This window comes from Taurulus bubalis (assembly GCF_910589615.1).
Source record: "Taurulus bubalis genome assembly, chromosome: 6".
Lineage (NCBI taxonomy): Eukaryota > Metazoa > Chordata > Actinopteri > Perciformes > Cottidae > Taurulus > Taurulus bubalis.
Genome location: NC_136594.1, coordinates 19,901,211 through 19,928,412, shown reverse-complemented (window position 1 = coordinate 19,928,412; position 27,202 = coordinate 19,901,211). Strand labels below are relative to the sequence as shown.

General features: G+C 39.7%; 1 protein-coding gene across 1 annotated transcript; it reads left to right on the top strand.

Moving 5' to 3' along the window:
* Nucleotides 1–27,202, top strand: micu3a (mitochondrial calcium uptake family, member 3a; the record flags this gene model as incomplete). The annotated part of the gene is made up of 14 exons (XM_079220011.1): nucleotides 1–288; nucleotides 5,156–5,303; nucleotides 6,417–6,448; nucleotides 7,616–7,694; nucleotides 10,660–10,707; nucleotides 11,797–11,879; nucleotides 12,985–13,056; nucleotides 14,167–14,208; nucleotides 17,233–17,328; nucleotides 23,747–23,841; nucleotides 23,983–24,154; nucleotides 25,468–25,576; nucleotides 25,723–25,880; nucleotides 27,134–27,202. Exons 1-14 carry the CDS (start codon nucleotides 25–27, stop codon nucleotides 27,200–27,202), a joined length of 1,467 nt encoding a protein of 488 aa, XP_079076137.1. The 5' UTR covers nucleotides 1–24.

Below are 27,202 nucleotides of genomic sequence, written 5' to 3'. Positions count from 1 at the left end.
GCAGCTGCAGCAACAACAGCAGCAATGGCCGCTTTCCGCAGAGTGGCAGCGCTGGCCGGTAAGATAAACATCTGGTCGGCGGCGAGACACGAGCTCGTCGGTGGTCAGGCGGCCGGAGGAGGAAGGACACGGAGGTGTCTGGCGGTCGGGATGTGTCTCGCGACGGGAGGCGCCGTGGCGCTTTACTTCTACAACGACATGCCGAGCTGCAGAGGCAGGAAGAGGATGGGGAGTCACAGCATCAGCGGATTGCTCCCAGTCATCCCGACAGTGGAAGCTAAGGAGAAGGTAGGACGTTGCGCTGAGGCGCGTGAGGCTGACAACAAACAAGGCTTTGGGTTGTCAGGATATGTGTGTTGTCCTCAGTGTTGACATGGAGGCATCGGTGTGCAGAACTGTGGAGCAAAAACAACAGACCACTGAGAGAAAAAGGCAAAGAGCGCTTCGTGTTTTCACGTCTCCTTCCACTAAAAGTAGACCCACGTTAGACGGGCCTCCTTGTGTTTCGTAGCCACGGTGTGCGGCTGGCAGTTTATAGGTTTCCTCTTGGGTGGAAACAATGTGTCATTCATTCCCAACACGCCCAGTGGAAACAGTTTACTCACTGTTTGGCTACAAGATGATGTGCGCGCGCAGATGCAGGAATGGCGCTCTCCGTATGAGCTGGTGCTGAAGTGACAGAAGGTTTGGGGTGTTACTGTAAGGTAAAAATAAACCCCTGAGTAGGTACTAGTTCCTAGTTCTAACTAATGTAGTAGTTACATGAGTTTAATGTTACATGCTAAGTTACTTGAACAGGCAGCTTGATACGAAGAAAATCAAACCAGTGGTGGACTAAAAGTACTTTGATCCTTTAAATACCGATACCAAACATTGAAAAGTTTCGTTTTTAATTTACTACTTTGAGTAGAAAAATAAAATAAAAGTAAAAACCAAAAATTAAGGTTACAAGTTATGTAGAAGGAACCATTTCAGAAGTTTATATTATTATGTTTATATTGTTGTGGTATTAATATTACATTAACTACACTATATTAACATGTAAACATGTTTGTTATAAATATGAGAATCTAAGACATTAAATAGGTGCAGTCAATGTATAGGGATGAAATATAACAAATATAAAATATAGAATTAAATGCTATAAATCTAGGTTTGACAGGTTGTGAGAACGGTAAGTTTAGTAAGATACATATTTGGCCTATATTTTGGAACAGTGTTTATTTGCTATTTTTTGGCTTAGAATACACTTTTTAGTCATTAGTTATTTCAAGTTAAAGATGATATAATTGTAACATAATAAAATAGTTAAAGTGGTGCATCATATTTAAGGAAATCCTCTAGTTTGTAATTGAGACAACAGAGAGACAACAAAATACTCATTGTATTCAGAGCACATTAACATCAATAATCGAATACATATGTCATAAAGACTATCAACTTATGACTGGGGACATTAGATGATGTTTGTTGATATACGCATCAGCTGCTTTATGATCAGTCGTGATGTTCCGATCAAGATATTTTGGGCACATTCCTGATCCAAATCCTTTGATATTGGGTGTCCGCCGATACACAGTCTAATCTGATGCTTTTGTTGACCTGTATGAACAGATACAAGCTACAAGAACAGCACATTCATTTGATACCAAATAACTTAATTTTCGAAGGTATGCAACATATGTATCTTGCACCTTGAAATAACAGCTTCTTTCTGTCGGCCTACTGAAATAAACAGGCACCAGTGGTTTATCGGAGTGTAGTAAATCTATCTAGAACGTATGGTAAATTAAATCAATAATGTAAAGTATAGGTTATAAGGTTATGTCTTCTAAACTGCCAGGGATAAAAGAGTTGCCTGCAAGGGCACTGGCATAAAGGAGAGGTAGCCAGTTTAGAAGCAGGAGAGACTATAAGAAGACAGACGGGATACCTGACTGGAGAATATGGTGTCTTGATAGCCACCCAACTTGGAACAGGATATCTCCAGTGGGAAAAGGGAAACACAGCTTTCTGTTACTCAGTAAGTAAAGGTAGCCTACACGGATTCTGAAGGATAAGGCTTAAATAAATTGTGAGAACTCAGTTGCCGGAAAGGAGAACAAAGCTGCAGGGAAACAGTTCTACAAGCTTGAAAATAAGGCTGAGAAACAAGAAAACCATCTGCCAGAAAACAAGAGTGGGTCAGTTGAGTCTCCAGAGACCTGCAATTGGGAGACTTACGAGCAATATCTGTTTGCTCTGGGGAACAGAAGCCTGAGATGGACAACACCAAACTTACCTTATGTTTTACAAGATCTAAAAAATAATCATGTCTGGATTCTGAATCATTGGCACACAGTGACTTGTGGCTGGTTGTGTGATTGGCAGTCTGGACTCTAGAGAATCGTATGAGGAGACGATGGAAAGAAAATTAGCACCAGCCACCTGCAGGGTAACTGTTGGCTGTGGTAGGAGTTCAGGCCATGTTTTCCTTATATTAAGAAACATATTTTCGAAATTGACTTGAAAATTAGCGATTGAGACCATAAAGTCAAATGTTCGAGTCCCACCGCCACAACAAAATTGTAACAAAATGGTCCAACTTTTTGTGACTCCTCCATCCGTGCTTTTTCAAACAATAGAATAAAGAAAATTGAAATCCCTCTCAAGTAAACCAGATTGCTCCATCAGACAAAAACTAATAACATGTGCAATCACTTTGTTAGAACATTGCAAATAAAGTTCTTTATGTGCAAAAAATTATTTATATTTTGTAAAAAAAAAGTACCTATTGTGGCTGCAAATAATCTGTTTTGCACTGAATATATATATATATATATATATATATATATATATATATATATATATATATATATATATATATATATATATATATATATTCAAAATAACAACAATAACGTTCAACCTGTGCAACACAAAATGAGTGCAGATGTGTGAGTCATCACGTTGCATCAGTATTAGTGGTTGCAATGAGCTGCTTTCCTCTCCAAATATTTTTAAAACAGGGTTGTAGATTTGATACGGCCACTCTCAATTCATGCTCAATGTTGACCTTAGATCTGTATTCTGTTTTGAGAGGTAGTATTCCTACAAATTCCTATAGAGGTAGGCTTTTGGCAAAATGGCAAAATTCGGCAAGTTGCGCATGTGCTGTTGACGACGTAAACATTTCCACGAAAGTACAGGCATTTCGCCATGTATTTATTAATGACGTTGTATGTCCTTGTACTTTGTACTTCTTCTTTTTTTAAAGAAGAAAAAAAAAGGTAAATTTTTTAAGAATCTGCATCTCCCCCCCACACCCCACCTGTAATACCTCCGCGCCCCACAGTTAGAGAACCACTATGTCACAGTGTTTACTAATAAATAATAATAATAATAGTAATAAATCAAGTGAGAAGTAGGGTCGTTTTCTCATAGACTTCTCTACAATCAGACTTTTTTTTGCAACTGGAGACTTTGCGCCCTGGTGGCCATTAGAGGGAATGCAAGTTTAAGGCATTTTTTCAGACCCGGATGCTGCTGCCTGGCTCAGATGGACATAGGACCTGTTGGGAATCTCAACATGAGGAAAAGCCACGTGGCTTGGATACCCCTAGTCTTGGAGACACAGACTCAGCGTGAAGCAGGAGTTGAAGAAACAGCAACACACTTTTGGCAAATCATGTAGCATTGATCTACACTTGCCACTTAAGAAGCAAGATCAGCATCAGACTTTTTGTATCACAAAAGAGAAAACTGCTACTTGCTATTTGTATTTGTATAATACCTAGCAATTAGAAAACAGAGCTGACTGATGGATTTCTGACATGTCAGACTCGAGCTGGGACCTCAGCTGGCTAGATTTGACTAACATTAAATCATTAAAATAGGAGAGAACACAGGAGGGTTTGGACAGTTTAGCATCTGAGAAAACTGAGGAAATGTACTAAAAGCTGTGGCTGTTAATGGAGAACACTGAGTTGCCTGAGGGGGAATCACCTGGAGCATCTGCTCTGCAGTCTGGAAGACAAGACGAGGCGACAGGAACAGATTTAGTTTGGGCTACATGACATTATAACTACACACAAGAACACAGTGTACTACACTATCATTTCAAATGACTGCCACTTAATTATTTTTATAATATTTTTTTCCCCCCAATTATATATATTTTTGCACTACTTTTAACATTATGTTGTGCAGCATGGCATGTGATTCTAGCTGCCTTTACAGAACTTTCTAAACTTCATTCATTAGTGAGAGCCAAGGCCATGGGCGCCTGTGCTCATACACTTGATTACAGTGCATTCCTATGAAGCCGAGCGCTCATCTCCTATTCATGCCTTCAAAAGCCCCCTCGGTGAAGGGAGCATCAAAGCTTTATGAATGAATCCGTGCGCTCATTAGCATGTTAGCTGAGCTGAGCAGGAACCTGGGTGTGCTGGGCCCTGCGGCCAAACAGGTTTAATTTTGGAAACCGCTCTGCTAATTACGCAGCTTCATGCAGCACAATCTGTTGGCGTAGCATCTCTCCTGCGCGGCAGCTAATCAAGTTGAAGCCCTGGATCCTCACAGAGAGAGAGAGAGAGAGAGAGAGAGAGAGAGAGAGAGAGAGAGAGAGAGAGAGAAAGAGAGAGAGAGATATGCTAATCAAGTAGAAAGTAGTGACACAGTATTTGTGTGTGTGTGTGTGTGTGTGTGTGTGTGTGTGTGTGTGTGTGTGTGTGTGTGTTTAAGAGAGATTGTACTGCGCCAGAGGTGCTGACTGTTTATAATCTCAGAGAGCTAAATGGAGAGAGTCGATGCCAAGAATAGATGGATCTCCTCATTATAGAGGTTCAAAAGCAGTGAAGAAGCACGAACAGTTTATATTCTGCTGTCTATGTGAGAGACCAGAGACTTTTCTCTTCACAGATGGGAAGTCACATTTAAACTATAATTATTAGGGCACATTTAGACCTATCACTCTGTGAATTATTTAAATCTGCTGGTAAATAGTACAAATATGTTTTATATGTATCTTTACTACGGCCTGCACTTTTCACATCAGTAACTATGATATTCATATTTCCAGTAATGTTGTGCAAACTCTTTTTCTCTTTTGATAAAAAAAAAACAAACACAGGACAACACTAATATTTAGTTTTGCCTGTTGTTTTTATGTCTGCAGGAACGTTCGTTTGACTTTGAGGAGGGAGACGTGTACATGTCGTCCCACGAGCATCGCTTCCGCATGTTCAGCTCGGTGGAGTATGACGGGCAGCTCTACATGACTCCACAGAACTTCATCGAGTCGGTCACCATGAGCCAACCCAGAAGTATGTTTGCTGTTCGTATATTGTGTAGAGACCACACTTTCCTGTCCCAAAGTATCTTTAAACGTCAGTCAGAAAATGTTTAAAGAGTGTTACTTTGAGATAAATTACATTCTCTGGTTGCATCCAAGCCATTTCACTTTGACGTAGTTACACGGGTATTGTTATGACCGTGGTCCCATTTTCACCTGTACCTTAACATGTGCCTTATTTCTGGACTGTATCAAGATTTTGATCAAAGTACATTTGATAATAAACTAAATCATACTTGTTATTGGTTTGTAGATGGCCATCTCTGATCTATAATGTGTGTCACAATATGGATCTCAGTGTCTTATCTATTTTTGTTTTATTGAATCCAAGTTTTCAAACACTTTATTGTGTTTTAAGCACGTCTTTACTGTTTCTGTCAGCCTGCTGCTAGTCGTAACAGATTAGTCCCGGCCAGTCAGCCTCAAAGCAGATGGCTTTATAGCTATTGTTTAGTCTGTGGTTAATGTTAGTCAGACACACACACACACTCAACTTCTCCACATTCCAGTTGCTCATATTTACCTTTATCTTAACCAGTAAATATCTAAACCAGACACTTAACTTATTTTTACTTCATGAAAACTGGTTTCAAAATGCCCCTACAAGTTGAGGTTATCACAAACACCGAAATAGCAACTCCGTTCTTCAACTGGTATGCGATTGTATTGCGTGCAGACTGTGCACCTGTATGTGTGTGTTTACATCAGCCCTGGCTCACTGACACACGATACAGCCGCACATACCCTCTCAGCAGCCGACATCCTCTAATGCCCCCTTTGAAGTTGAATTAAATGAACTTTGTTGTATAAAACAGAACAAAAGTAGTGTGTGCTTTTACGGGGACATTCCACATACTACAAAGACAAGCACGGGGCACTTTAGACGGTACAAATGGGCCTGTGATGATGACAGTGTATATACAGTGAGTGTGTCTGTGTGTGTTGGTGTGTGTGTTTTGTGACTGTACTCGGCACATTAAGACCCATTTCTAGATCATACAGATGCTATCTGACCAAGCCCACCCAAACTCTCTTCTCCTCTTTCCCTTCTTCTTCTCTCCTCTTTTGTCTGGTTCCCTGGCAGACAAGAGGCCCTGGAGGTCCCTGGCCAAGCAGGTGGGAGACACACTCTTCATACTTCTTGCTTCTGCTGTTGCAGGCATCTGTTGCATGTTATATCTGTTGCAGACCCTGCTAACTTAAAATTGTGATTTTGCTAGGATTGTTTTTTTTATGTAAATGTAGTAAATGTTATCTACATGTACAGTAGCATTAATGCATAATTGCATGTCATCATCAGTAAAAAAAATAAAATATAAAAAAGAACAAGTGAAGGCAGATTTGAGTGGCCACACTGCAATTAACTTAAGACTGTATGTAAAATTAGACTCTACAGAGACGTCCAGGTGTTTACAGTGTGATATACAGTGTCTCCAGGGCACCCAGATCCCTTCTCTTTTTGAACACTTTATTTTGTTAGAATCTTTAATTAATATGTACAACTTCGAACCATTCATTTGGCACAAATCAGGTGCTTTTATTTCATATTAATGCAACTTTGTTTGTTTGTCAGTGGTGCTGACTGTAGTCAAATGGTATATCAAGAGTTTTCCATTTAATCTATAAATACAGGAAATCAGAGTTTACCCTATTTATCAGTGTGAAATCTTAATACAATCTTATTTTATACAAGCTGTGGAGTTTTCTTGTAAACAGTTGTGTTTTTTTTTTTAACCAAAGGTATCGTGTTTATCACACGATACGGTGACAAACGTGTTCCATGCATTTCCTTTCTCAGAAAATAGTGTTGCATATTTTAAATCCTGCATGCTTTTACATCCATGTTTACATCAACCTGCAGTCTTATTCTCCACATTCTCCGAGCGTTACCTCCACCATTTGTTTATCAGCGGGAAGTGTTTTCATGCATGCAGTACACATTTGCATTACTGCTCTCTGCAGTACCACAGAGGTTACCAATTTACGAGCAATGGAAGTGCCCAGCTCATGTTGTGTTATAAAAATAAATAGAAAATGGCACTCCACATATAACATATATTTACAATACACTTTTTACTTGATTGAAAGAAAATAACTTGTCATATACAACACTGGAATGAATGTCAAGATGGATAGTTTTGTTGTGAATCCTTTCCCTCTTTACATGGCATGGTACCTTCCCTCTCTCTGTTTCTGTCATGGTTTGAAGTATGAACGTGAAGGTCTGTGGTTGAATGATGTATGTCAGGCAACTGACTTGTAAATTGTGTATTTTTGTGGCAGGAGCTGGAGAAGATTTTGTCCGAAACTCCCCCAGTGTGGAGAGGATCCTCCAAACTGTTTCGCAACCTGAGAGAACGAGGTCGGAGAGAACACACACGCACACACACAAAAAAAGAGCAAAGGCACCTTGAGTACATTTGCACGCAGTACACACAGTAGTCAGATACTAACAAGGTCAGTGGATTTGGCTATTGCAGTTCAACTTGCTTTATAGATATATTAAACATACATTTCACTATAACTTGTGAAAATGTAAAAGTTTATCTTGATATGAGTAGTAAGTGAGGACCAGTTCTATAAATTCTACAGAATTCTTGCAGTTTTCAAGTGCACGGATACCAGGTTTTACCTACCGATGTGTGACTAAATAGTGCTTGTGAGCGTGTGTGTGTGTGTCACTGTAGGTGTCTCTAATCCGGGGTTGGAGCCATGCTGTCCTTTCTTATAGCCAAACAACCTGCTGAAAAAACTAAAAATAAACCTCCTCTCTTCTCTTCTCCTCTCCTCTCCTCTCCTCTCCTTGCATATTGGAAAATAACAAATAATACAGCCCCAAAGACAGAGCAAGCGGGAGAGAAGCTCCCCCTAATTAATGTGTTTGCATCAGCGTAGAACAGAGGAACCACGCAGTCTGTGAGTGAATCCCCATAGAGATAATATAACACACTCACTGGGAGATGCTAAATATAACATTCCCTCTCTTCCTCTCCCATGATAATGGGTTACACCTTCCAACTAATGTTGTGTCTTACATTTACACTTCAGGGTGCATTGCCCTTATGCTAATTTTTTTTTTTATTCAGAGAAAAGGATAGAGAGAAAACCCAGAGACAAATAACTGAGAGGAAATTGAATAAAGAGATGGAGAAAAAAAAAGGGAGCAGAAAAAAGGAAGAGGACGAAAAAGAGACGAGGGAGTTTAAATTGGACATGTAAAAGAGGAGTTGGGAGACGAAGAGAAATTGAAGAAGTAGTACAAAGTAGAGGGATGAATGAAAGAGCAGGAAAGAGAGAAATTCTGTAAACCTATCCTTCATGGCAAGAGGAAGACAGTTATATACAGTGCATGTCTATTCAAATTGCTAGTGGCAGACTGCCAAGACCACACACACACACACAGACACACACCGTCAGCGTTCAATGATTACTATTTATACATATTTGTTTTTATTACCGCCAAACAACTTGTTTGTTCATTCACACATTTATTCAATTCAACTTTCTTCCAATGCCGTCGCTCGTATAAACTGTATATACGTGTGTTTATATTATGTATTTCTGTGTGTGTGTGTGTGTGTGTGATGTCAGGATGCTCTCCTCTTCATGCCCTGATGAGCGAGGATAGTTGACATCCTTGGGATGGCTCTGGATTTCTGAGAATGACAGAGCTATGCGTCAGACAAAGGAATGCTGTTGTTTGTGTGTGTGCTGTAAAATATGTCAGTGTTTGTTGGCTGGAATTACAGTTTAGAGTAAATGTAATCCACTGTTATCAACTGTCATTCATTTCAGTAGTTGTATGAACATACTTTACTCAGTATAATTAGTTTATTTGTATCTGTGGTTAAAGCATAATTTATAATCCCAATTTATCTTCTTATAGACCTATAGATATGGGCCGTGAAGGCCATTGAGATATTGTGTCTGATATTGGCTCATATTACACAAATAAACCTGACTTTTCTATATTTTACATACTATCATTATAAATCCAAAATATATTTGCCGTTCAGCTCTTGTTTGGTCCACCAACTCTTGACTAAAATATCTCGCAGTTGTTTTGTTTTTTACTTTTTACTATCCATAACCCTCTTCTCCAGCTATTGTTTTAATGGTGTGGCCTTTCACATTGGGCAGGCAGTTCATTGTGAACTTGAGTAAATGTGCAAGCTATTGAAGTCTGCTGTATGCTTTACACTTGGTGTCAATTGATCTGGAAGCATTTTAAAGCCCTCTGACCAGTTGAAACGCATAGCAAGGATAAACTCAGGTACCTGCGGAGTGGCAGTGACTTATTTGATTCAAGTGATCGTAAATCAATGCTCTTGTTCTAACATAACATTTTAAAATGTACAACTCATAAACTCTCTGGCGAATAGAAATAAAATGAATGACACATATGCAAATAGCATACATAGTAGTACCAAGCCATATTTACTTTTATTTAGACTGATCATTGACCTTGATTGATAATTACTGCCTGTTAACCCATCTTTTAGTCCAGCAGCATGTCACCAAACGTATGTGAGAATAAACATGCAGAATGAGCTTGAGAAACCCGAGTAGTTTCAGAGTGTATCTCCTGCTCTCAGGCTACACAGGGAAACGAGAATTCAGTTCCAAACCAGCTGCTCTACACAAAGCAGCCGGGCATCAGGAAAACACAAGGCTCACACTAGTGGTTTAACTGGTGTCATGTTCCCCTACATGCATATACGCACACACACATACATACATGGGAAAGCAGTCTCCCGTAACACTCAAGCGAGTCACCCTGAACTATCTGAACGATCAGACAGAAAGCGAAAAAGAGGGAGAGAGAGAGAGAGAAAGAGAGATGAGATGGAGCTACAAAGATTCCTAAATGGGCCTGAGGCAAGAAAGGATCACCTCCTAAAACATTTTTCACTTGCTTATCCAAACACAGACACATACTCATGCACACACCCCTGCCAACCTGTGTCTTTACTTTGGACACTTGGGGTGTAGAAAAAGAAACGGTGTGTGGCCGAATGGTCGATGGCAGCTGAACTCCAGAAGACACATTTTAAGATGCTATCTTCATGAAAGGAAGGATTATGTGCGTTAGTGTGTGTGTGTGTGTGTGTGTGTGTGTGTGTGTGTGTGTGTGTGTGTGTGTGTGTGTGTGTGTGTGTGTGTCAGGAGGCCTATGGTCTTTGAACATCTGTAAACATTGTGTGTGTGTGTGTGTGTGTGTGTGTGTGTGTGTGTGTGTGTGTGTGTGTGTGTGTGTGTGTGTGTGTGTGTGTGTGTGTGTGTGTGTGTGACCTTTTCTTTAACTCCCTCTGTCTTGGTCTCATTAGGCATCATCTCATACACAGAGTACCTGTTCCTGCTCTGCATCTTGACAAGTGAGTCAATTCAGTCTCTCTACACACTTCATCTCATCTTCTGCTTCCTTGTTTTATCTTTCTCCCACGTTATTGTTGTAGTATGCTGTGCTTATTTTGGGAACATAGCTTTTTTTCTATGGTATATGATATGAACTATACTGAAGCCCACCCAGGACTTAATGAGAGGCCATTATAACAGACATCCGGTGGCATTCCCCTTCCCGTTGGGGTAAGCAAGAAATTGAGGGAGAGAAGATAACAACAAATACCTATAACCTTTCAAAACTTGAATATAGAAAGGAATATGAGGCTTATTTCCAAAGAAAAAAAGAAAAAAAACTGCTGCACTCAGTACTCTCTGAGAACATTAATTATCTGCACTGAATACTGATACTGTATTCAATGCATTGTATAGAGACGTCCCCATTACACACAATAGTTCTGCTCTTTTCCCCCTCAAAATCAAGATTTAGTATTTTTTCTCCTCTGTAAATGATCAAGAAAACATTCTAATCATTTTTAAGGGAGTTTTACGTATACTGAGAGCAACCATTGATCATTAATCAGGGAGGTATTTGTGTTATTGCTGTTGGATTGTATTTAATCAATAAAGATAAAGAAAAGTATTGGTTAATTTTCACACAAGTAATTATAATAACTGAAATTGATTCAAACTGTAATGTATGCTGTGTACCTGCTGTAGTTTCAAGAACAAAATAAAATAAAAATATATGGTTTCTTGGGCCTTCTTGCTTGGGTTGAAGGACCAGCAAGTAGAAAAAGTACTTCAGTTCTTTGTGTTTATTTTCTGTAGCAAAAATGCATTCTGGTATTTTGAGAATAAATACATAAAGTGAGCCAAGCTTTATTTGATTTGGTCGATCTTTACCTGATCTCTAAAAAAAAAGTTAGGGTGGTATAGAACAATGTAAACATTGTGCATAGTCTATATAGTTTTAACCACCTGCCCCACCTCCCTCCTGTCTAGCCTATATGCCATTCTTCCCATGCTATTTTCTGGGTTTAGAATTGCTTTCAATACACACGCAATACACACGCACACACATACGCATACTCAGCCTATGTGCTCTCCTCTCTGTTCTCCAGAACCCCATGCTGGCTTCAAGATTGCTTTCAATATGTTTGATGCAGACGGCAACCAGATGGTGGACAAGAGGGAGTTCTTGGTGGTGAGTCTCTGACACTGAGAGGAAATCCATCCCATCACTGAATTAATTTGTTATTATTAACATCACATTTTGCTCCCGTGGCAAAAGGACAAGCTCAGGATATTAAAGATATCGACAATAAGTGTGAAGTGATTATCAGTGAAACAGGGATTTATGTTTTTATGTACCTTCGATCCCCACTGACTTAAGATGAAGCTGCCCTTTATTACATTTAAAGCATTTAATGGATTATTTTCAGTTCCCTTTGTCTGAGACGGTGTATACATTTTTTTTAATAGCCTAACTGTAATAGCATTTCTTTAGATTAGAATCAATAAGGGCTACATGTGTCTTACTTTCCTCTGTGGGATGGGACCAACAGATTTTCTAATAAAAACACTGCTGCAGGCAGGAAGTGATCAGAATCCCTGTGGGGGCTGGTGGGAGTAGGATGGTATATCAGCAGGAGTGGGAGGTAATGGTTGATGATCCTGTGGGAGTGGGCAGGTGCCGGCCTGAAAAAAAACATTTACCAGATTGAGGGTTTGGCAAGGCTATGTTTTTTTTTTTATTCAGACTTTGAAATCAGCCAAAAACACGACATCTGTTGTCAAATGAAGGGATTATTAATTTGACCTCAAATGAACAATGTCAGACACTTTTGCAATCACTCGTTTTCAAGTATTCCTGAAGATATGCCTTCATAAATCATACTGCAGTGTTTATTTTAGTGCGGTAGGTAAAACTGTCATTATTAATTCAAATTAATAATAGAAATGAATGAAAATAGACCGTTAAAGCTGCAGTTGATGATGCTTTCCTGGGCCAGTACACCGAAAGCGAAATACAAAGAAACCACTAGTTTCTCTCCAAATTAAGAACATCTATTAATACTTACAGCTGCAATTTTCTGCCAGATGTGATTCAGCATTGAGTTGCCTTTTTACCAACACTCTCCTAATCATGTTGTCAAAAGGCCAATGCTTGAGTGACATCTGAGACACACGCTGCAAAGGTGTACAACTTTGTGAACTCAGTAAATGTTTATGACCATTTAAGCTTCATACAGGACTTTGAATCTGTCTTTGCATTGTCAAGAAGTCCCTCATTCTCTCTTACATTACAGCTTCAGGAGATCTTCCGGAAGAAAAATGAGAAGAGAGGGAGGAAAGGAGATGCTGAGAAGTCAGCACAGTTGGTAAGAAAGCTGGTAACGTAGGAGGAGGGTTTATGTTTGTGTGCAAGGAGATGTTAATTTGTAAGGAGATGTACTTCTGTCACTGATCACTGAGTGATGCCAACAATGAAACAACCACCTAGTCTTTATGGACATGGACTTCAGTAATGCTGCTATCATCAGTGGGGTAAACTTGAAACAAGAATATCCTACATGTCCTGGAGGTTAATATAACAGTAAAAAGTAAACATTACTTTAAAGTTACTTCCCTCTTAAAATGGCATTTCCATACATCCATCTCCTCTATTTTTACTGTGTACTTGTTGGATTGGATACACTCTTAAAATAATTTGTTCACTTCTGGGATTTGTTTTGGAGCAACACATCACATTGCTTTACTACGCAGAATTTTGCGTTTTGTGTTTATATCTGCGTCTTGGCTAACTGTGAAGTGTAGGTTTAAAAAAAGCTTGAAATAATCCCAAAAGAAGAATTGGTCAGACCAGGTGAATATTAGCTTTTTACAAATATATCAATATTGGCATATGGGTCGACTAATATCAAGACATGTCAGTGCGGAAATGCCAACGATTTTTTTTGTGGTATTTTACAAACAATGATGCCATTACTATTACTATTACAAGTGACAATCTTGGTTCTTTAAAAAACTCCTTTAAGATCCTTGTCAAGACTGTTAGTTTGTGTTATGTGTTTTAAAAAAAAACCATTATGGACTGTGTCTTTTTAATTCTCAGTTATGAATTAGTCATTTATGTGTCTTATAGATCTCTCCTGGTCAAGCTTTGAGCTCACAAGAAGTCATACCAATAACATTTATGAAGTCAATTAATGAAGGAAAGATAAATCTGCAGATGAAAAATGTGACACTTTCCCTCACACACATACAGTTTCATAAACCACCGGACACAGGGCACAGTGTTGTAATGCAAAGTGAGTGTTGTTGTAAAATGTGATCACAGAAGTGTTGAAAATGACTCGTCCCTCTGCAGAGCGTATCCACGGCCTCTCTGCATGTACTAACATGTCTTTTACCTTCTCTCTTCCTCCCTCCTCCTCTGTGACTGCATGCTCTGTCCTCCTCTTTGACGTGTCTCTCTCTCTGTGTGTTAGAGCATGCAGCTCTATGGATATCAGGTTGCCCCCATGAACAGCGTATGTATCCCAAACCACAAACCCGTAGTCTCCTTTCTGCTCATCTTTAGATGGTTAAAGAAATTGATGGAAGGATGAACAGAGGGACCGAGAGCTAGCTGTTTCTGTCGTATAGGTTACTACATGCTACATGGTTTCCTTTAAAAAAAGAAAGCTGTTTAGTTGACAATTTTGTAAGATAATAATAAAACCACAATCGAAACTTAAGCATAGTGGTGCTAAAAAGCTAAATAGTTATGTAGACAGATATTGTATGAACAATATTGCAGAATATTTAGAACCTCCTCTGATCTCTGTCGTCCACTGATCTGTCTTTATTGTTTAAAAATATAGAATATTTTAAACTTTGTTTGCATTTCCCAATTTTTGGAAATCTGATTAAAGGAATAGTTGAATTTATTTTTCAAATACACTTGTTTGCTCCCTTTTCCCCTTTTATTACCACTCTCATATCTTTGCATTAAATATAAGGTCACAACCAGTAGCCGGTTAGCTTAGCTAAGCATAAAGACTAGAAGCAGGTGGAAATGGGTGGTTTCCTGGTGGCCTTTCAACCTCACAGTGATGACAAGACTCACTGTGCCTGATATTATGCATATTTTATTTACTTTAGCGAGAGCTAGGCTAGCTGTTTCCCCCTGCCTCCAGTCTTTATGCTAAGCTAACCATCACCTGGTTCTTATCTAACATGTACTGTACAGAGACAAAAGTGGAATCAACCTCCTAATCTTCTTCTGAAAATGTTGAACTGTTTCTTTAATTTCCCCTCAACCTTTTAAATTTTGCAATTCGCACAAACAATATATTGCTGCGTCTGTCAAATTATGGTCGTATGGTACAGTATAAATTGATACAACAATGTGTGGGGGATTATTAGGCATGTTTTAGGTTCTTGTTAGAGGGAAGTGTCACTCACAGATTCTCCAAATGAATCTCATAATCCAACACCAGTTTCAATACCTGCTGGGTAACTGGATAATCATGTAATATTCTCCCTGTGTTGTTGGGGATATTTTTCCTCATTGGGATGTAAATGTCAATTATATTGGGATACTTAGGGTTCTGTTTAATGCCTCTGTCAGCCACTTTTGTGTCCTGACCTGGTCTTTGAAAAAGCTTTAACCCTGACCCAGTCCACATGACCCTTTGTTGTCAGTAAAACATACACTGTAGACTCCTTTAAAGGATGAATAGATAGAAAGAATAAGCGGAATAGAGAGAGAGAGAGACCTCCTTCAAGACAGGGTGTCCATCTGTCAGGTCAGCTGGGTGATTGATCGAGGGAGGATGGCAGAGGGTTGGATGAATGGAGAGAGGGATGGCAGCAGAGGAGTAATAGATTTAAGGGGTCAGGAGAGATGAACTCTTACAAAAAGAGAGTGATGTGATTTAGAATGACTTGAGGCACTTTAAAGCTCTAAACACAATCAGACACTGTCCATTTCAAACTGTTTTAGGACGCGTGCTGTTTGTTTGGCAGTGTGTGTGTTCCTGTTGGGGGGTTTGTTAATGCACAGAGAGCAGAAGATTTTTATTTAGCGGTAGGTCTTGTCTACAGACAGAATGTGGCTCCTATTGTGTGTGCAGTATCACATACAGTACATAAACAGGTTGCATTTGTCTGCCGAGTTTTATGGCATCCAAACTGGTACATGTTTATTCAAGGTGTGCCAAATTTGGCGGCATCTAGTGGTGAGCTTGCAGATTGCAACCGACTGAAACTTCTCCCAGCGAATGGCCCTTTTTAGAGCCACTGTTTGGATTGTCTATTCTTGGCTGCTGTAGAAACATGGCAATAAAGCTGGAAACCAAGATCAACACGATGATAATAATGGAATTTGGACACTGCAATACGCAAATGTCTTATATATTCCTGAAGTTACAATGACAACCACTGTAGAAGGTTTCCCGACCTAAGTGGTAATTCATATTTACTAATGGAGAGGGAATACAGTGCAGCAAAATACATCATGGGGATGTTTACTGTGCAGTGTCTGCAGGCTCCCAGCCACACACACACACACACACACACACACACACACACACACACACACACACACACACACACACACACACACACTCCTCATCCTGTCAGTGCTGTGATGGATAGCTGCATTGTCACTGTGAAGTTAGGAGCGGTGCAGGGTCATTTTAAAATGGCTGCTGCTGCGTTCTCCCTGGAGAGACAGACGAGGTGGGTGGTCAGGAGCCCGTCAGCGTGGGTGTCTTTTATAAAGACAGCGATATGTTCAGCTGGTGCACTTTCATTAATATATGATGTGATATATTATGTTATATCGGAAAACTTGCTTTTGAGTGAAAGAATTGTGCATTCAGAGAGAATTTTGACGCGCAACATTTATATATTGGTTCAAATTTGGCTTGTGTTCATTGTTGATTCAACACAAAAGGCAAAGTAACGAATAGTAGGTTTAGTAGTTTAGATATAATGGTCTTACAGAAGATTCTTCATAGATACCTGAGGGTGATAGTCGAAATCTGACCCTCCCTTCATTCCGGCTTTGTTTGACACAAATGTTTTTTTTATAGTTGGATCAAACATTATGAATGGATTTTAGTACAGTATATTGAATCGATGACAGAACATTAATTCTAAACATTAAGATTGTCTTTCTTTATCCCTTGTTGTATTAGCCATTTTCTAATAGCATTTCATCAATGTAAGGTTAATAAATAATTTACAGGGCCTGTAGTTTGCTATTTGTTCTAACCATAATACCATAATATGCACTTCAATGAGTCCAGATGCCAGATCAGACTTACCTTGATTAAGTATTACTTAGAACTATTAAATAATGCTGAATGTGACACTGTTTATGACTATGCAGTATTTGTACTGTGTATGTAATGTAGTCATTTAAAAGATCTTCAGGAAGACACCTTCATGAATGTGTTTGTGTATTTTGAGATTTGATGAAGTGAATATTGGAAGCTGAAGTTTACTTCCTGAAGTGGTGGAGTTGTAGGTGAACTGACCCTGGTCCTGCTTGACCGCTCCTACAGGTGCTAAAAAAAGACAGTCAGGAGTTTGTGGCGCGGAGTTACTGGGACGTTCTGAGGCGAGGCGCCAGTCAAGTCCTCTTTTCTGACCTGGCGGAGGTACACAGATCCATCTGTCCTCTGTCCCTACATCCCTCCGTTCTTCCTCCTTCACTCTTCCTCTTCAGTTCCCTGTAGTACATGTTGCTCCTCCAACGAGCCCCATAGAAGCAGAATAATGTCGCATCAAGCCTCGCCAGAATAAGACCAGCAATGTTTCAAAATATAAGCTTTCAAGGCCCTAATCTTTGACTTTTGCAGCAATCACACTAACTACTCATAATAATATGGACCAAAAGATACATTTTTTAAATGCTATTTTACATTTTTGTCATGGCTAAAAGACAAGCAACCAAAACTAACACTAACACTTTTCTTCTGGTTTGGCTTGATACTTATAATTTTCATAGACTGGCCTTTTCATCTTTCTTTCTTCCTTTCTTTCCCAAACATTACTTTGTCTATATATATATATATATATATATATATATATATATATATATATATATATATATATATATATATATAATTTAGATGACCATCTGCCATCTCACCGTCGTTCCTCCATTCCTTTCCCCATGTGAGATCATTTCTGTTTGGATGAGCTCTAAAATACTTCCTTGCACTGAACACAATACATTCATCTATTTGATCTATTTTAAAACTGAAAGAAAATTCTGGTCCCAAAAAAATATTCTTGGGATAACTTGAGGCTCCTCCAAATTTTTCAAGAGTCTTCTCAATTTCATTATGTCACTCAGTTATACTAATAACTTGTTTATTTTTGTTATTGTTGATTCTTATTTCTAAATCATTTAATCCACTTTATTGATGTGTTGCTATTGATCCAATATAGATGACAGATACTGTAATGTGCGTATTCTGATAACCTGTTCTGTTTCTCACCTACCTTCTGTCATCTAGTCTCTTTGTTATGCTTTTGTATGTGTATCTGTGCCTTGTTATCTGTGCTGTGTTGTGGCTCGTGTCGCAGCTTTGGTGTCAAAGCATTCTCACTTTACACCTCAACATGTTTAATGTAACTGTTGTAATGATAAGCTGCAGGCCGAGCACATATACAAATTCCCTGATCATTATAGCACCACACAGTTTAATATTAATTTGAGTCATTTTAAGTATAGTAGTTGTATATTTGGACAGAATTTATAGAAAAGAGTCTACAGTGATGCTCGCAGCTCTGTGAGGCTGTATGCATAGCAGTGCTTTGAGCTAAATGCTAACACACTAAAATGAATAATGCTAACATGTTAATGTTTAACAGGCACTAAAGCCAAAGTACAGCTACGGGGAATGTGATGATTTTTGTTTATTTAGTTGTGTTTTCAAGGCAACCCATCCAATAATTGCCGAGATATAAAAAATAAAAAAAAGACATGTCAACCTCATGGTGGCAGAAGAGAAAGAAATCAGGGGATCACCAAAGTCAGTATGATTCTTCCTCTGGGGACCATGAATATCTATAAAATTGAACAGCAATCCAGTTGTTGAGATATTTTAGTCTGGGCAAATGTGGTGGACAAACAAACAGGCATACATATATTACCATCTCCAGAGCCATGGCACTAGTATGGCTTACAAATCAGGACAAAAAATTATAATAATTTTTGCAAAATCGTACATTTTGCCATGTTCATGTACAACGTAAATTGCCTCTCTGATATGTCCAACACAAGGTCAAGCTGCTGGTAATGATTACTAGCTAATAGCGCTAGCAAGCTAAGTGACTAATGACAGGCTATGGGCTGTGCTGGCAGCGGAAGCTGAGGTGGAAATAATGACAGTGGAGCATAATGGGACTGACCTTGTATTTACACCGAGCAGCCTTTCATCTCCCGGGATGTCAGACTTGACAGAACAGACACAATCAGACAGACGGGTGAGGACGAGAGGAAGAAACTAATCGGAAGACAAACAGGGACATGAAAAGTTTGAGGGATTAAAACATAGAAATACGTTGAACAAAAAGTGAGACATGGGTCCACAAATAAAAGAAAAGGGGATAAATTAGACAGAAAGAAAACGTTTGAATTGTAAGAAAAAAAAGGACAGATCAGATAAGTTTGAAAACCTGAGAGGGGAGGAAAAAAAGGGAAGAGATAAAATCAGAGAGACAACAAACAGGTGAGAGAGGCTCAAAGAAGATGACACAGGTCAGCGGAGAGAACAAATGTCAAGGAACAAAGTGGGTGGGGGAAAAAGAAGTTTGGGAAACGCAATTAGGGGAAAAGAAAGAAGCAGGTTGTATTTAGAGAAAGATGTGTTTACTCAACAGATTAGTCACCATTATACCTCTTTGCTTTTGTCTGGAGAAGGAGGGACTGACTGACAGGCTCAGAAGGAGGGAGGGAGGGAAAGAGCGAATCACCTCTATGTTTGTCAGGTATGAGGAGAAAGGAAATAAGAGCAGGATAAGAGGGATGGGAGGAGCAAAGAAAGAGAAAGAAAGAAGGTGTGAAATAAAAATAAAAAGGGGTTTCCAGAGAGAAAGAGGAGCATGACGTTGTTTTCACCCTGCAAAGTCTGACTGACTGAGCTAAAGTCTGACAATGAGCTCTTCCTCCAAGGTATATTACTCACAGATAGGGAGGGTGAGGAAGACCATTTAGTGTTTACATCAGTAATTACTGTTTTTACCTTCAGCTTCATGATCAAAGCCTGTTGAAGCTCAAACTCACACAGATGGACAAAGAGACACATGCATACACCAGGTGTTGGCTCGTGCCTTGTGGGCGGGGTAACCATTACGTCTTCATGGGGATGATGAGCTCACAGCAGTGCTGCCACACTTCCAGGAATGATAAGCTTGTTATGATCCGTTTGGCATTACGACTTATTCGAGGTTAGGCTGACGTTTTTATTTTTCCAAAGATGAAACGAATTCTAAAATTTGACCAAAGGGAGAAACATTTCACCAATTCAGTTCAGTGAGAGATAAATCCCGCCTGGGAAGTGTTCAGTGATGAACACGCAAGGATTTACCACTCGACTCTGCGGTTTTCCACAGCTCTACAAAGTGCTTTTGCTCCATTCAGCTCATTGTTTTGGTTTGATGGTCCACAGCTTTACTGTTTTGGTCTCATCAGCCTTGCTTTCAGCAGCTGCAGGCAGCTGTTTACATTGAAAAAGCTCAGATAAAGCGACTGCGCACGACCTGCCAGGGACCAAACAGCAGGCACAGCAACTCGCTGGTGAACATAGTGGAGCATTTACCAGCTAAAGTGACGGACGTTTCCCTCACAAATGTCTGGGGAACAAAACGGCACTCAGGGAGAGTGAATATTGGCGTTCAGACGCACTAACTCCAGTTCTCCATGACAACTTAATCAGGTGATAATATGTCAATGTTGTGTTACCGGATTGTTCTGCTGCCATCAAATGGCAGAAACATGTAATAATCGTTTATTGCAGCTTTGCAGTGATAGGGAGAATAACACAGTTGGTTCATAGCATGTAGATGGAGACGACCACCTCTGGTTCCATTATTGATCACATTGATTTAATAGATTTCCCATGGTACACGGCATCCAAATATTAATAGCATGGTTAGTTCGCTCAATTCACCTGAAATCAAACACTACTACTAAAATGCAATTCACTCAATATATGTTTTTACTACTTGAACCCATGTAATCTTAAATCGCCTGACTGACTGAATTTACCCTTAATTGAACCTTTTCTGGATAACTAAGTCACTGCAACAGTGATTAGACAATGATAGATTCATTAGTAACGCCTTTATCACCTGTATCTGTTTTCAAAAGACGGACAAAGTGACTGGCAGTCGTCTGTCTCTTATCACTGAAAGAGCAAAACAAACTGTTTAAGATTATGGAAAGAATAGGAGGAGTATGTTGAGAGGAGGGAAGAGAGGCAGAGAAGCACCACCTGGATGCTGTCTAGATGTATGAACAGCTCATGTGTCATAGAGACATCAGTAATGTGTCAGATAAAAGATAAAAGAGTAAAAAAAGTATTTTTGTCCTGTTTGTCCGTAATCAGAGGCCTAATGAAAAGCCCTCAGTAAGTGAGACACCGAAAACAAGACACTGGAATTATACGTCTGTAACTGTTTCAGTTTGTCTGTGTTTATTTAAAGGAAGTCCTCCTCATCAAAGACTGAAAGGCCAGGCTGCAACGCAAAATCAGATCGTCACACTCGTGTTTGTGGTCCTAAAACAGGGTTTACTTTCAATGCTTGTTTCCCAGAAGACATTTGTATTCAGTGAGTTACCATGTCAAATACAGTTGGATTTTCTTTTTGTTTGGTTAGTGCCTTAATCTGTTAAGTCTCACTGTTGAGAATTGCTAGCATCATTTGGTGGCCAAAAGTACCCACAACTGAGACCCACATTGTGGTCTGGATAACTGTTCTGATTGTTTACATAATGGACTTTTGCCAGTGAGGTTGTCAGTTTACTAATCATCTATCCCAGTGGTTCCTCACCTGGAAAGATATGATCAACAAGTTAAGAAAGAAGAAGAAAAACATGTGTCTTGCCCATTAGATTGTTTTGATTAAATATCACTGTTAGGGCGATGTCCTCACAAGGCTTGCCAATATTTTACCTTTGATGAGCGATCTTGAGTTGTGTGTATATCATTCTTAAGGGTTCCAAGACAAAAAAAGACGAAGAACTGATCTGTCAAATGCTTTACATTTTAGAAACTAATGGAGGTTTTGGCAGCTTAACACAGCCAGTTCCACCATAATAATAGCACAATATTCTCCTGATTTCCTCGAAACTTGTCTTTGGAACGTAACTTGACACTAAACCATATGTTCTCTCTCCATCATTATCCCTGCACATCAGTTATAGTCGTTCGCTAATTTTTGAAAGAATTAACACACATTTTGTTGTCACAACCAACGACTATAACATCTGTGAAAGATGTGAATCTGTGCAGTTTGCTTTTTGTAAAACTGTCATCTTGTTTGACATTTTCCTCTTGTCCCACGTCGGCTTTTAGGATTTTACTCTTGAGGTAGAACCACGAATGGCATCGTGGCAGTGATGATGATAATAATGTTGATGATGGAAATGACATAAATGCTCTTCCTCTTTACATGAGACATGAGATTCCAGCCAATCTTATGTCTGCATATACCTCAGCATGGCAGTGGATTGGACGGAGGTGTGGGGTGGGGGTTGGCTGGGTGGGGCATGACAGGAAGAGAGAGAGAAAATAAGATGGCCGTTTGACATCCTCTCTTTCTGGCTGAGTCTTTTCTGGAACTGCTCGAAAGCACAGTCACCTTTTTCTGAGATACATATGTTAGGGAGCATAAACATAGACAAACTATAATGTACATGCTCAGGCACTGTTTCTAAAAGGCTCATACAACTTAGAAAAGGTTGTGCAACAGATTATAGCACGACAGCAAAGTTGTTGCATATGTTTCAAATGACCAGGATCATCCTGTAAACACACACTGTAATATGTAAAGAGAGTAAATATACACAAAGGGAAAACTAAAACAATGCAAAGTTGCAAATACGACACTATGATTCTTGTCCGTTGACGGAAAAAGGTGGATTCGGCTCACGTTCTCTGCATTTTTGCTTATGTGGATTTTGTTCCGTGCTGCTGTTGTTTGTGATTCGAGGTTGTGTGCGGGTGTGTCAATGTGGCATTCGCAGGGAAATGCATGGGATTTGGAGGCTTTATTGTCTCTGTGTATGTTCGGCAGCTGAGTGTCATGTGTTTGTCCGTCTTCCACATGTGTTCTTTGCCTCTTCTGTGTTTCTCTCTGTCGACTACTCCCTCCCACTTTGTTGAACATTTGCATGCCTCTGTTTTCCATTGTCTCCCTGTATCTTTTTGTGTTCTGAGCACTTCTTGTGTCTTCGTCTGAGCAGTATTAATGGTCTGTGTTTTATGCTGCTATGGCAATACTCCTCGTCAGTCTAGGCAGCATGGAAATAATTGCTGCATCCCTCTCACTATATTTCCATAATTTGCTTTCAAAAAACAAATGATAAGGACTATCATGACTGTTAGAAATAAAATGGACAGAAACTGTTCTGTCCATTTGACCTCATTTACCCAATTGACCGGCTCATTTCTTTACTTTATCGTACTGAAAGCTTTGATAGTGACACATTTCCACCATGTTTAATGAGCTGATCCCGTCTGTTATTTATCAAAGTGATACCCATCCCATTTAAGAGGTTAAACCTAAACATGTTTGCTGCCTAGACTGGTATGTTTGATGTTGTGATGGCCGCCTACTGTTTGTCTGAGCTGATCCGTTTGACTGACAGTTTGTTGTTGCTCCTCTGGCGCACGTTCTGCAGCAGAAACCTGCTTCCTGCTAGCCCGGCACCGCGGTTGCCATGCTGGATTGATGATGGACTCGTCCCGCCCACTGCTTCTCCTCAGATCATGATACTTGGTGTTTATTGATTAGTCACTCATTGATCCTCTCTCTTGCTATTCCTTCTCTGATGATTCATAGCGAGCGGATGAGAGTATCACGATTGACACCACCCTTTTGGTCCATTTCTTTGGGAAGAAAGGGAAGGCAGAGCTTACATTTGATGACTTCTACAGGTACTCAACAATATGCAGTGGACAGCATAAAATGCATGCCAATGCTGTCAACAATATTAATAAAATCCCAACATAGTAACGTGTTTCTTCTGATAAAGCTTTGAGTAAAATGTATTTCATCTCCTTCCCTTTCTTTTTCAGGTTTATGGATAATCTTCAAACCGAGGTACTAGAAATTGAGTTTCTGACCTACTCTAAAGGGATGACCACCATCAGTGAAGAAGACTTTGCCAAAATCCTGCTTCGCTTCACCAATGTGGAAAACATCAGCGCCTACCTGGAAAATGTCCGCCATTGTATACCTGATGAGAAGGTACGGTACAAACATGCACACTTTTATTTAATGGAAGACGAGCGTAGGCGAATCAACAGTTGTGCAAACGTTTGAAAATACATACTCAAAATATACTCAAGAAATTTGAGTTCATGTCGACTAATTGTGTGTGGATGTATCTGCATAATGTGAAGTAATTTCGTGGATTTAACGTGGATGAAGGTACATTAACACTATAATGTATGCTGTAGTTGTTTTTTTATGTTTATGGTAACAATGGAAAGCCATCCATCGCACCGTGCGTTTTGGGAATCAATGGCTCCCTTAAGGATGTCAATGTGATAATTAGTTTACAGTAAAAAACGGATTAGTTTTTCCTAATTCTGAACCTCCTTGCTTTATGAGTGCTCCCGCCCTCCAGCCACCTACAGACTCCATAATTTCCCACCACTATCTATGCCTGAAGCTGTTGTGGCTCTCCACACTTCAGCGCTTCACTGCCTCACGCGACCACACACACACACACACACACACACACACACTTGACTGCACTTCCAGCGACATGTGAATGTCTTATCTACCTATCTATATATTTATTTACACATTGGCATGTCGTCCTTATGCAACCCAACTCTATTTCTGTCCCTTCCTTCTTTCCTTTCCATGCTGTGGAAGAAGCAGGAGGTTGGTCTCGGCTTCATACAATACGCAACCTGCAGTTACAATCTGTCAGTCTAATCTGCTATTTAGTTACTTCTTTGTCTATACATTTAAGGGAAGATAAACATCTAACTAGTCATTTTTCTATGTATCTGTTTTAATCTGCATCTTTTCATGTCAGCCTGCAAAGACTGCATTTCCTTATTTGTCTCAATTTATGGATTTATTTTTAAAATGTATAATGTTTGTTATTAAACCAGCCGTTATCAGTTGGATCTTTATGCACAGCAGAGAGCATGGGGCGGTTACGGCTACTTGTTGAATGGCTTCAGCACTATTAATGTATGCGACTGCGTTATGAAACACTGCAAGAAGGTTTGAAATTGTCCATGTCATGCACACACAATCCTCTCATTAATGACCTTTTACGTCATTAATAGGACTTTTTCATGGAATCTCTCAGTTATTGATTGATAGTATGAGTTATGTTATGGTCAGCTATTATTTTTTTTTATTATGGTAAGTTAATATTTTAGACAAGAGAGTGGATGTGCCTTGAATGCTCTATGCACGTCAAACAATCATGAATCATTTTTAAGCTTCTCTTTCTCCAGTGAGCAACGTTTTCATAAGTATTTCTTCCTAAAGTCATTTTGTGGGCTGTTCCCATGTGTTTTTTTCTCCTATTTCAGGGAATCACCTTTGACGAGTTCAGATCATTCTTCCAGTTTCTTAACAACCTTGAGGACTTTGCCATTGCCATGCAGATGTACAATTTTGCCTCTCGCTCCATTGGACAAGGTAGGAAGAGGGCAGGAGCACAGGGGCTACAGGTACCGAGGGGGTCTGAGCTCACACACACAGCTGGTGTGTTTTTTCCCTCTTGCTTGTTTCAAATCCAAGTGGCCGAAATGATCAAAAGGTTTTTTTACTCTCTCTCCTACCAGATGAGTTTGCAAGAGCGGTGTATGTGGCCACTGGGCTGAAGCTGACACGGCACCTTGTGCACACCATCTTCAAGATCTTTGACGTGGATCACGACGACCAGCTCTCCTACAAGGAGTTCATCGGCATAATGAAGGACCGACTGCACAGGGGAGCAAGGGTGAGGAACTGTGTGTGAAAGAAACAGAAGGATTGTTGCCAGTTGAGAAAAAGCGCCTTGACTTAAAAGAATAAATAGACAGCCATGGCTCCGGAGATGAAGCCTGAGTGGAATATCGGCAAGCTACTGAACCCCAAGTTGCTCCTGAAGAATGTGGATAAGCGTTACATGGCATCCTGGTGAGCAGGTGGCACCTTGTGTGCAAATGTTGTCTGCTGCAGACGTCATACATACTTACTTACAGTGAGCAGTCAAAATGCCAAAACATGGAGCATACCTAGAAATCTTAAAACTCTTGTTTTAAGGTCATACTTAAAAAACAGCTTATGTTTTTACTCTGATAAAGATGATCCAATAATATCACCTCTTTAGTTAAGCATGAACAAAAAACATATTTTCTGGTCATGCATGCAAAAAGTGTTTTACACGTAGTGAAGGGGCATGGTCGGTTCAAACCCAGGTCTTCCAGTTACAGAATAGTCTCGGCAACAGCTCGACCGCCGGCTGTTTGAAAGGTTGTTTCGATTCATTGTAAGGATTAAAATATACATGGGGATTTTAAAACAGCAATGGCCCTTCTGCCATTGCAAATAAACTCAAGCAATTACCAAAGACTACCTGCAAAGACTTCACAGAATAGAATAATAAACTGATAAAAGACCTGAAGTCAATTTTAATTAAACAGGGATGCCAAGACATCTAAATGTTTACATGGTTCTGGCCATGTAGGGTGACTGTTTTTAGGATGAATCTTGAAACAACATCAATTAATTACTTGAAGTGATAAAAAACTGTAAATCACCTTCATAGTGTTGTTACCAAGGAGGGATACTGCCCTCTAGTGGTGTACTGTGAAACAATAAGAGAGCATTGTTTACAACAGAAGTGAGACACATTGAGGTGTCAGGTTGGTACAAGTTAACAGTTTTCCTGATATGCCACAAACATCACTAACATTGCACGACAGTGAGCCTGTAAGTTGTTGCATGTATGACCTCACTGGCTCCTTTGGATGCTTTCTTGGCCTCACAGTCTCTGCTTATTAACAGTGTTCTCTCTTTCTCTCCCTCTCTCTTTGCTTTGCTTTCATCCTCAATCTCCTCTCTTTCTGTCACACTCTTCTCTTATGCCAACGTTCCAACCTCTCCTGTGTTGCAACACCATCTCTTGTCTTCCCTGCATCTCCCTGTGTTTTCCCTTCTTCTTCCTTGCGTCTTTTTCTCTGCCATGGTCCCTAACCACTGACCTCTCAGGGCTATAAATCTGTGGAGCGCGCCACCTCTTTTAAATCCTGTCTGAAGAAGGAGCTGGCAAGCAGATAA